The sequence below is a fragment of the Panulirus ornatus genome, chromosome 5 (genome assembly GCF_036320965.1).
Source record: "Panulirus ornatus isolate Po-2019 chromosome 5, ASM3632096v1, whole genome shotgun sequence".
Taxonomy (NCBI): domain Eukaryota; kingdom Metazoa; phylum Arthropoda; class Malacostraca; order Decapoda; family Palinuridae; genus Panulirus; species Panulirus ornatus.
In genome coordinates, this window is record NC_092228.1 from 4,650,481 (window position 1) to 4,662,668 (window position 12,188).

Sequence of the window (12,188 nt, forward strand, 5' to 3'; positions counted from 1 at the left end):
GCAGGGAATAATTACTGTACTGAATGTTTATATTTTGGCCTCTCCTTACTTGAGGACATCTGTTTCAGTTTCAGTCCTTCATGTTGCCTGTGAACCTTTAATGGTCTATATAAACCAGTCCATCATAGCCATATTTAACTCCGTTATTCCCCTGTAAAAAAAAAAAAAGTATTCCAAACCCTCCTCCCATTTTCTGTTAAAAAACTGCTCTTTGCTCCTCAGTTTTCTTTTAAAGAAAACTGCAATAAACACCCCCATTTTTGCATCTCAGGAAGTCTGCTTTGAGCATTTCCCCCTCCCCTTCATATTATCCCCCTGGTTATGTGAGGTTTTGAATGTTGGAAGATGTGTTGTGTGCACAGCAACACCCCTCCCTCGCCAGACTGGCCCTGACCTGGCCTTATAGGTTACCGTCCACGCTAACACGTCTCTCCATCTCTCTCCTTCCCTCTGATTCCAGGGGTCTCACTCCCCCAGGTCTCCCATGTCGCCGAGACACTCCTCTATGACGTCACGTGGGGTAAGTCTGTAGATCCCTCCCTCCCCATCCCCGTACCATCGGAATGTTTACATTTGACTTTGGGAGGTCTCGTTTTGCCCTTGTATGCTAATTATTATTATTATTATTATTGTTATCATTATTATTATTATTTCTAAAGACTTAATTTTATTCAATTATTTATTCTTTCATTTTTCTTGAACCCTTGTGTTTATGTGAGCTGTATTTGAATCATGTGTCCCATTTTTTTTTTTTGAGTGAGTCGTATTTTGTGTTTGTATACTGACAGTGGTATTCTAGCTTTGGATGAACGTTTCCGGGTCTGTTGTGATTAATGTGTCGATCACACTCCAAGCAGACGAGAGAGTATTCCAGATGGTAACACCCTTTCCAACAAGGGGATAACTAAATTGAATCCTCTTTATTTTATCAAATGTGATGTGGCTGCTCACACGTGTTTATAAGGCAAGTCAGTAAACTGTTGATATCGTAACACAGCTATATGGCCTTATCTCTTTCATTTCATGTCACTCCGAGATAAACATATGAAGGCTTATAGCTTGGAAGAGTTGACGCACGTCTATACATACATACATACTTTTGGACATATGTAAACGTTTCATTACATACGTATGTATGTAGTTTTTGAAACTACAATCCATATAAAGTTTTGTTAATGGGCAAATGAGTTAACAGTACAACTGGCAAATGACTGACTCGTATCTTGCACATTGTGGGTTACTAATGGTATGAACACTTCCTTATAAACCTTTAACTTCTTGAACACGAAGGTACGGTCCTTGAGCACTGCATTTACTACCCATCATACATAAGGGTCGTGCTCCAGGGTCGTGCTCAAGAAGTTAAGAGCAGCTATTGCCCTCGCCCCTTGAGTCTTGACACCCTTCAGTCTTCACCATACTTCAGCATGTGAACTTTGTTGATACTTGAGTGATGTGTACAAGAATGAGGTAAGTGGCAACTTCACGTATGATTACTGTGCGAGTTGCCTCATAGTAAATATTGGTGTTTTTTTTTTTTTCCCCCCCCTGCACGTGGTGACGTGTCCCTTGATATTGTCGTTATGATGTGTATATTTTGTGATATATATATATATATATATATATATATATATATATATATATATATATATATATATATATATATATATATATATAATCTTATTATTGGATTATTCCTATCATATAAGGAGAGGCTTCAATGTTTTTCAAAGGGGTTTGGGTTATGGGTCTCATGAGTATCCAGTACCTTGTTTAACGGTACTGTTATGACTAACGATGCTTCTATGGGTCTCTGTTGTGCCTCTGATTATCTTCACCTTCCAAACTTTCTTTGGTGTAGAGCGATTCGTCGTGTGCCAGGCAGTTCCTGCCTATAATTGTTCCTCCGTTTTGGCCTGTAAAAATGACACTTTAATATTTCCGCAGTTGACTCGTTGAGGACGACGGTACGACCCTAGGGTATATGATGGCCAGGGATCGTACCGTCGTGCTCAGAAGGCTCTGGTGGCGATGGTGGTGGTGGTAAGGACGTTCACGTAAAAAGCAGTGCCTCTGATGCTTCACACCCGGATATAGAAAGCCTCGATCGAGTCCATCCAATGCATCTCTGTAGCTATTCAAACACGTAAATTAAGGAATTTGATATTAATACATTGATTAGCTTAAGGTTCGTGGAAACGAGAAATTAGAATTGATTTATCATCTGACACGGATTGCCTTTACAGTGAGCGGTGAATAAATAAATAGTAAGTGAATAACTGGGTTGTGGTCCCCTGATGGCAAGGGGTTTGACCCGATGTCTCTCTCGTGTTCCAAACGTTAGAGTAAGGGCCAGTTACCACTACCTACACCACAACCCTACAGTAAACCACACCAAGAAGTCTTCGACCCACAGCAATCTTTACCGCTAAAATATGTAAGTCCCCTTCGCCCACCGACACTTTCGTTACCCATGTCAGTTTCCATCACCACATCTACAACTTCTTCTGCCACCCCTGCTAACAACTCTTCCATCTCACCAACAGCTTCTGTTACCCACATCAAGTTCCACTACCACGTCAACGACCTCTGCCATTCCCCACAATCAGCAATACCTACATCAGCCTCTATCACCCACACCAACTGCCTCCAGTATCCACTCCAACAACCTCCAATACCTACACCAACCTCCACCGCTCGAACCAGCAACCAAAATCACCCACACCAGCCACCACCACCCACACCAACCAACACCCACATCAACCCCGACCACCCGCGTCAACAACCTCCAATCCCCTCCTTCGTCTCGTCGTGGCCTCCAATAAGCGTTGCGTCACCCACACATCAGAGAGGACCACGGGAGACGATGCCTTGTAGAGGATGACAGACAGGACCAAAAAAAAAATATATGATCCACTTACGTCGCCACTGTTATTACCTCACCTTCCGCCTCCTTCCTTAACGAACCATCTACCACAAACACACGGACCTGAACTCCCTGGGTACACTCCCGTCCTGTGCTTGGTACGGTGCGCCCGAGAATATGATGAATTCGGTGCGTTTCTTAAAAGGGGGTCTGGTAATCGGGGTTTGACAGGTAGCTGGCACCCTCAGCCGGCCGAATGACGTCAAAGGTCACGTGACCCTCGTGAAAATTTATACCCCCCGGCGCAACACCTGAGACCATGGAACGGCCCTTTAATCTCGCCCCTTGCAATATCTGCTAACCTCTTGAGCGCAGCGGTCTACGCATGGCCCTTGGGGATCACTGGCCTCGCCTTTGGCCTGATCCTCAAAGGCTGAAGTTCAGAAGACGAAAGCCATCGAACCCTTAAAGGCTGAAGTTCAAATGGCTAGGTCATCGTTTCCTAAAAGGCTGAGTTTCAGAGGGCTAGGCCATCGTACCCTAAAAGGCTGAAGCTCTGAAGTCTGGGCCATCGAACCCTCGGGTCGTACCGTCTTGCTCAGTAGGGGTTCAACGCCCAGGTTGCAATAACATTCTCGAACGTAATCATCAAGCAGGGCAGGAGTGAGCCGCCGGCGCAAATAGCCCAGGAAACTCGAGTGGGAGCCAACGTAAACTCGGGTGAGGGAGCGACACGCCGTCTGACACGCCTGTCGTGTCCGTCTCCCCCTGAACACGACGGCGCGACCCCTGAGGACGACGGTACACCGCCTTCAGCTGCGATTGGCCTGGCCTCCGCCGCCCACCTGACCCTGAGGAGTCCGGTTATCTGTCGTACCCGAGGGCCTTTCCCGTTGTGATCAAGGATCGTAGTGCCGTCGTGCTCAAGGATCGTAGAACCGTCGTGCTCGAGGATCGTAGTACCGTCGTACTTAAGGATGGTAGTGCCGTCGTGCTCAAGGATCGTGGTACCGTCGTGCTCAAGGATCGTAGTACCGTCGTACTCAAAGGATCGTAGTTCCGTCGTGCTCAAAGGATCGTAGTACCGTCGTGCTCAAGGATCATAGTACCGTCGTGCTCAAAGGATCGTAGTACCGTCGTGCTCAAGGATCATAGTACCGTCGTGCTCAAGGATCATAGTACCGTCGTGCTCAAAGGATCATAGTACCGTCGTGCTCAAGGATCATAGTACCGTCGTGCTCAAAGGATCGTAGTACCGTCGTGTTCAAGGATGTTAACATCTACGTCATGTGGTCATACATCAGAGACGACCTTCAACTTCTGGCACTCAGTCTGAATACATCTGACATTTCTTCGTCATATTCAGATCTGTGTTGTGGCCAGCGAGATTCATTATTCAGAGTAAGAGACAATCGATAAGGACTCCCGGCGGATCATGTCCTCCCTCAACACAGTCTCGTGGAGACCTCCTCCTGTGACCGAATGCCTGGGCTGGGAACTTGTTTGTGTGCTGCCAGACTGAGAGCCACCACCCCCCAGCACCCCCGTACCCTCCCTCCCCTCCCCTCCCCTCCCCTCCCGACGGCTATTCTGGGAGGTGAACTCTCCCAAGATAAAGTCAAGTTGGCGGAAGAAATCGCGAAATGGTTGCGACTGAGGTAAATCATGAGTTTCAAGAACTTTTTTTTTTTTCCTCCCCCTTTTTTCCCCCCTACCTCTTACGTGGGTAAGTACCTAATCAGTTCGCTGTTACGTATATCACTGGAGCCTTTTGGGTTTCGCAAGAACGTTTGGCAAGAGTTTGATCTCGGGAGCTCTTGAGGTTAGAAATGGGTCGGGGAATTTCCCTTGGGGAGTTCCGCGTTTTAGTTCTGATGGTTTTACCCGTTTGTGATCTTTATGTCTTGTGGTATATATTAACCTGATGGACACATCGATCGCTGGGTGAGGGCGGGGCAGCAGTGCGTCGTACTTCGCGGAGCACTCCGGGGTGTGAAGGCAGATAGATGGGTTTGATTAATGGTTTAACATCCTCATTCGCCACCTGACGTGGTATGGCACGGGCAGGAAAGTACAGACGCCCGACGGGCTTTAACTGTATAGAGTTACATAAATACAGGGGAATATGAGGCAAGTTACGGAGGTGGGGAGAAGATAAGGTTCCGGAGGTGGGTTGAACGTATAGTGACCGAGGAATTAGGGCAGGTTAATGGTGTCTGGGTTAAGATTGGATCGGTAACGTTCCTCGGAACGTATACATGTGTTGACAAGTTTCTGATCAGACTGAAGAAGCCTGTGTGTCGGAGACTCACGTCTAGACTCTATAAAACTCAGTGGGTCACGGAGCTCCCGCCAAAACAACAAAAACCATGAGGTAGTGAGGAGGTTCCGTCTTGAGGTTAGTGTGCTAGGAGGTTCTCTAGAACCCGTTCTTCGCCGGACATAGTAGTACAGTTACTTCCCTACCTGGGACTCTCTCTCTCTCTCTCTCTTCCTTGTGATAAGATCTTTATCACCAAACACTAATCAGATACAAGGGCTTGGTGTGTGTGTGTGTGTGTGTGTGTGTGTGTGTGTGGTCAGCAGTTTGTTAGAGGCGCGCGAGTCGTGGTGTGTCAGGAGTGATCACCACACCTGCAGGGGACCATCACGAGCCTCGGGCAGCCCACACCCGAGGCTGCTGCCAGCTCGGGGTGAGGGACTCTGCCCAGTCTGCAAATCGTCTACTTGGACGGAGACTTTTATCCTCAGTACGGCGAAGACTTCCACCTGGAGATGCAACATATGGACGCCAAGGCTTCGGCCGGGAATCGGAACACGAACTCACGAAACACCGCTTCACCGCTGCGGTCGTCTGCCGTTTCCCCCTACGCACCGTAATCGTGTACTTCTCAACATCAAGGTTACAACCCCCTTTTAAGCTCTCCAGACGCATCGAAAGGTTAATTCCAACGAAATTCTCTGGCTCAAGAGGCGAATTTCTCTACCAGCACGAGATGCAAAATAGAACAGGACGTCTATTTCAGTTCCTGCTGGACCTGGGTGGGTGGAGCACACTGATGAGTACGTAGTAAATAAAGTTCTTGGCGGAATTAGCATGACACGCTGGAGACTGGCTAACTCGGGCAGGCTCTGAGGGCATGGATGACCAGGGAGTGCAGTACTGGACGGTACAACCGTACGAGGAATAGCCCGTGCAGCGGTGTACTGGGGGTTAGTATTTGAGTCCCTCCAGTCCACATGACGTGGGAGAGGGTGAGGAGGCTGTTGCCTTCAGACAACCCGCGTGGCAGACATCATGAAGTGGGTGGGGGTCGTCGTCCCCTCACAAGGTCGTGCCTATGACGTCCATGAGTGCGAAAATATCAAGAGGGTTGAGGGTGGGAGGGAGGGATGTTGCAAGGGGTAGAGGGAGGGAAGCGTGCTGCTGAGGGCGGAGGGAGGGAGGGATGCTGGCGAGGGTAGAGGGAGGGAGGAGGCTAGGACTGTATGAAGAGGGAGGGAGAATGTGGTTCAGTAGATTCGTTGACCAAGATTTAGTCTCGTGAGGTGAATGGAACACATATAACCCAGGATGGAAGGACTAAGATGGTACTGAAGAAAGCTGCTTCCACTTACAGAAAATGTTCAAAAGAAATGTGTTTCCTTTATGCAGAGATAGGGAAAAGCTGTGTGCCTGACGGCCAGAAATGGACCCATAGGAAGGGTGGCATCAGGAGAAGGAACATGGGGAGGCTGAAGGCCCGGCGAGACAACCAGGAGCCGGGCGTACCTCCTCGCTCCGGCCGCCCCGCCAACGCCAGGCAAGGCACGTTGGGGCCCTTGTGTTTTATATGACTGCGAAAGGTTAAAGGGACGTCGGACGAACGTTAGAGGTCTGCACATGGTTGTATCTGGGTGAGTGTGGCTTTAGAATTCGATAGCCCCCCATCATGCATGTGGGATTACACACCCGCAGTACATACCTAGAGTCAAGAGATGATCCCAGTGTGTATGAACATCTGAACCATCTTCACACACGCACTACTCACGTGCTCACATGTCATAAGCTATGGAACTCTGAGCCAGGGACACGATATCCATTATTTCAATCCGTTAACTTCCGCTGTGCCGAGGCAGCACGGAAATGCCAGTCTCTTCTCTCACCGGTTGTCACATACAGACAGGTACGCACCAACAGAGCCACCTCGAGCTTTTATGATTACAGCTTCAGGTGAATTATGACATAGTTCCCTTCTCTAGCTTCCACTGGTGCGTTCCTCGACGCCTTTCGTCATACTTTTCTGCTGCCTGATTATTTTTGAATTTCGTGGTTCGTCCATGCGCGAAACCTGCCTCTTCATTACCTCTTGGAGCATGCGACTCCTTCTGACGCTCGATGCGACCGGAATACATGGCTCCTCAGCGTACGTGGCTTGTTATTGGAAATGGATTTTCTCATGTGTGTTAAGCTTTTGTGATGGACGTGGCTCGTTCGTCAGTAGACGCAGCGTCTTGAGCGACGTTGTGCGATCGTCTTACGTAACTTTAGTTCGCCCCCACAGCGATCTGAACGCAAGCCCGATGGGGACGACCTAGTGGGTGCTCTAAACGGGAAGGATTTGATGGACTTCGACCGGACGTGTGACTCAAGGTACTCCCAGAAGTGCAGCTACCTGAGGAGGGAAGACCCGGCACGCCCAGAAGGGTGAAACCATCAGAAAAGGGAAGACCGGATTGAGTGACTAACAGAAGACCAGAGATCGAGGAACTAACAGGAATGAAATACTTGAAAAGTGAAGGAAAACGACCAGAGACGGTCATCCACTATCAGCAGCACAAGGAGGAGGATCACTTGGAGCCACACGACCACAAAGAGGAACCTCAGGGCTGGTCGGACTCGGCATACGACAAGGAGGGAAGGTTGGATCTCGGCTCCGCCACACCCTGATGCACCGTGAGGGGAGACTGAGCCTTTCTGGTGATTACTGGGAACACGACCATGGTCTCTGCCAAGCCCCCATTTACCAGTATCATTTTACAGCTATCACCGCCGCTAAGGAAGCTGCCTCTAGCAGTGCCACAACCATCACCAGTGCTAAAGCCGTCGCCAGCAGTGCCACAACCATCACCACCGCTACAGCTGGTCGTCAGCGGCAGTGCCCCAGGTGCCATGGCAAGCCGCCTGTACTCGTGTCTCCCGGAAGCGGGTTAGAGTGCCAGGCAGTAAAGATTTTGTCTTGCGTTTATCAGGTGGCCGTGAGAAGAGGCCGCCCACAATACGTCATTCAGCCAGGAACACACGAACCACGATACACCATCACACATCCACTGAACCCGCCCACAACCCGTCACACAGCCGTGTATACAGTACACACCACCATCCACAGTACAGCATTAATAGACTGTACCCTCGAACGCCCGGGGTCGTCTAATGTTGCCATCGACGAGGAGGAGGAGGAGGAGGAGGAGGAGCACCACCACTCCCCTCCGTACCTCCTCTATTTTGATAGCATTACGGGTGCAGCCAGAATAGCCCGTCCTCTACGGGCACCTGTGTTCCGGGCCTGCGGGGTTTTATCTTGCCCTGCCGCTGATGGCAACGACACAACCCCGGGCTAAAGTGCTTGATACGGCTGGGTTATATATTGGTGGAGGGGAACTGGGAGGGGTTGGATTGGTGATGATGGGAGGGGTGGTGTGAGTGTGGTTGGATGGTTTAGAGGTTATTAAGTGTCATGGTTGTGAGATGGTTATTATTTTGATGGGGTCGTGGTTGTGAGATGGTTATGATTTTGATGGGGGTTGTAAGTTCGGGTATTGGTTTTTGGTCGTAGGCGGGATGTGGTAGTGGGTGGAGTGGTTAACGGCTGGTTGTGCTTGTGCAGTGGGACGGTGGTTGTATTAGGCGAAGTTGTGGTTGTAGCTGTAGTATGGTTGTATTTGTGGGTGATAGGGTGGTTTTCGTTGTAGGTAGGTAGTAGATATGGGCGCAGGTAAGGGGGGTGGTTGTGCTTGTAAATGGTGGGGAGATTGTGGTCGACGGGTGGGATGCAGAATGTGCCTGAAGTTGTTAGGGTAGTTGTTGTTGTAATACGATGTAGTAGCCTTTCACATGACCCTTAAGGGTGAGGTAAAAACGCCAGGCCATCACCTCCCAGGGTCGTACAGTCCAGCTGAAGATTTCAAGATTACGTCGCGCTGAGGTCGTAAACCGAAACCAGACGGTTTGTTTACCTCCACAGAAAACGGTGTATTCTTTCAACGGCCGATCATGAGATACCCGGCAGATTCTCGTCTTACATACCTTTAATATACATCTTATTTTTGTCTTGAGGTACGGGGTATATATATATATATATATATATATATATATATATATATATATATATATATATATATATATATATATATATATATATTTATATATATATATATATATATATATATATATATATATATATATATATATATATATATATATATATATATATATATGACCACTTTTTAAGAAAGTTTTGGTGCCTCCTGACCAATTTCTAATGGTTCTTGCAGCCCATTTAAGGGAAAGGAAGCTGTGACGTAACAGGTGACACCCTAGGTGTAAAGGAAAGGACGCTAAGCTGTGACAGGTGGCACCCAAGATGACAGGGAAGGGACGCTATGTTGTGACAGGTGGCACCCAAGATGACAGGGAAGGGACGCTATGTTGTGACAGGTGGCACCCAAGATGACAGGGAAGGGACACTATGTTGTGACAGGTGGCACCCAAGATGTCAGGGAAGGACACTATGTTGTGACAGGTGGCACCCAAGATGTCAGGGAAGGGACGCTATGTTGTGACAGGTGGCGCCCAAGATGAAGGGAAGGGACGCTATGTTGTGACAGGTGGTACCCAAGATGACAGGGAAGGGACGCTATGTTGTGACAGGTGGCGCCCAAGATGAAGGGAAGGGACGCTATGTTGTGACAGGTGGCACCCAAGATGACAGGGAAGGGACGCTATGTTGTGACAGGTGGCACCCAAGATGTCAGGGAAGGGACGCTATGTTGTGAAGGATTTGATTAAACGTGTTCATGCAGCTTGGAAAACATCTTATCATTATCTTCCTCAAAGAAAAAAAAAGATAATGGAAAATTTCTTGAAAAGCAAGCTTTTTATCTCCAGTGGTGTGAGTGAGCTGGCACCACTGCAGAGTAAATAGTGTCCCAGACGCAGGACAACCGTAAGGTTACCCTACAGTGTGTCACGGTGCGTTCAACGGTACGGACAGTCGTCCTTGATGAGGGATGATGGTCTCCAGCGCGTTGAAGGCTGGGTAACGCGTCAGGATATTGTGCCCAGGACTGCCTTAGTCGCTGCGCCGCCCAGCGGGACTTTCCCCGGCCACACTGCCATCTCGTGGTCATTGTTTCCCCCCCGCGCATCGACGAAATCGTAATTAGTAGATCATCAAGACGCTCGTATAGGTTCAGTGATGACTGTGTCTCGTATCTGACCCGATCTTAGTGGGTTACGGTCAAAGACAAAGCCATCGTACCCTAAGGCTTTCATTGTCGTGCTGTTGTCTTCAAGGGTCGTACCGTCGTGGCCTCATGGGATGTACCATCATGCTTAAGGGTTGTACCGTAGTTTATGTGGATGAAATTTTTTTTGTAATGTGTTGTTAGGTGGGTCGGGTGGTAGGTGGGGCCCGTGGGGGCGGAATCCGTGGGGTGGGGTGGTGGTGGGCGGGACTCGAGGTGCCTGCTGTACTTCCCGCCATGTTCCGGGGAGGGGCGCGCGCCAACCCCCCCTCCCACCTCGTGTTTTTGTTTACATCCTGCGTTCGCGTGTTTATTTGCTCTCTCAGCTGATTTTTCCACCGCCCTCTTCCTTCGCGCCAGTTGAGCCACCGGCGTTGGACTTTTACAAGTGTAAGACAGTAGAACGTAGTCTTTACAACCGGTAAATCGACGGTCTAGTGTGAAGATAAGTTTACGCTTTTAAACATATTTTTTCCTCAAGTGTGTTATGCGGGGTCGTAGGAAGGGGGTGGGCGGTGATGTGGGTAGATGTTTACAGTGGGTGTTGACGGGATGGCCCCCCTGGCGCACGGCCACGCATAAGCTTCCTGGCTCTCCCTCTCCATCATACGTGAGCTCCGTGTATACACATCAGTTCCAGAGACAATTTAATCATTTGTGCGTCTCGAAGAAAATCATATATATATATATATATATATATATATATATATATATATATATATATATATATATATATATATATATATATATATATATATATATATATATAATATATATATATATATATATATATATATATATATATATATATATATATATATATATATATATATATATATATATATATATATATCGTTCTTCCTCCTCGGAGGCTTAGGCTGGGCTGGCTGAATGTGTGTGGCTGTAACCCAGACGAGAGGAAAGGAAAGATAAGTAGTAAGACAGAGGAGAGGAGCCTGGATGTTCTGAGTGAAACAAAGCTCGATGGGAGTGGGGAAGAATGGTCTAGGAATCTACTAGCGGTGAAGTCTGGGAACAGTGAGAGTGGGAGTGGGTGAGGTTAGGTTGGGAGGCGACATCTGGGATGTAAAGAAGTCAGACCCAGACTGATGTGGGTGAAAATGATGGAGGATTTTGAGAGGTGGGTGATTGTTAGTGCTTGTGCACCTGGTAGGGAGAGGAGTGAGGAAGAGAGGCGAGTGTTTTGGGAGGAGCTGAGTGAGTACATCAGCCATTTTGATTCGAGGGAATCAAGTGATAACAATGAGGGATTTTGAAGGAAGAGTGCGTGTTGTGGCAGTTGAGGGTATTATTCGCTGGCATGGGGCACCAGTTGTGAATGATAATGGAGAACTGCTTGTAGAGCTGTGTACCGAGAAGGGACTGGTGAATGGGAATATCCGTTTTGAAGGAAGGGACATACGTTAATCTACGTAGGTAAATGGGTTGTTGTTGGATTATGTCTTAACTGATAGACGTGTTAAAGAGAGACTTCTGATGTCAGTGTACTGAGACGGCCTGGTACGGTGGGCGTCCTGATCACTTCTTGGTAGAATCGAGGATGAAAGTTGGTAACAGTCTACAGGACGAGGCTACAGGAAGAGTGGGAATCATTTATGTGTCACTACGCTCTCCATTATGTTTCGCCTTCCTCCCGGTCGAGAAAATGGGAAAAAAAAGGAGTACGTGTTCACCAGGAAGGGAGAGAGAAGGAGAACCTAGCGAGTTGACGTCTTATGTTTACTCCGTAGTAGTAGCAACATGGCCAACATCGCCAGAAACATACCCCTACACCGGGAGCAGCGACACAAACGAA

At 48.2% G+C, this 12,188-nt stretch overlaps 1 protein-coding gene across 1 annotated transcript in view; it reads left to right on the forward strand.

The window, feature by feature from the left end:
* The window catches only part of LOC139746956 (uncharacterized), an 88,710-nt gene that overhangs the window by 62,085 nt on the left and 14,437 nt on the right, over positions 1–12,188 (forward strand). Inside the window, exon 14 of the mRNA XM_071658657.1 lies at positions 461–520. Coding sequence (XP_071514758.1) covers positions 461–520 — 60 coding nt within the window. The remainder of the gene's footprint in view (positions 1–460; positions 521–12,188) is intronic.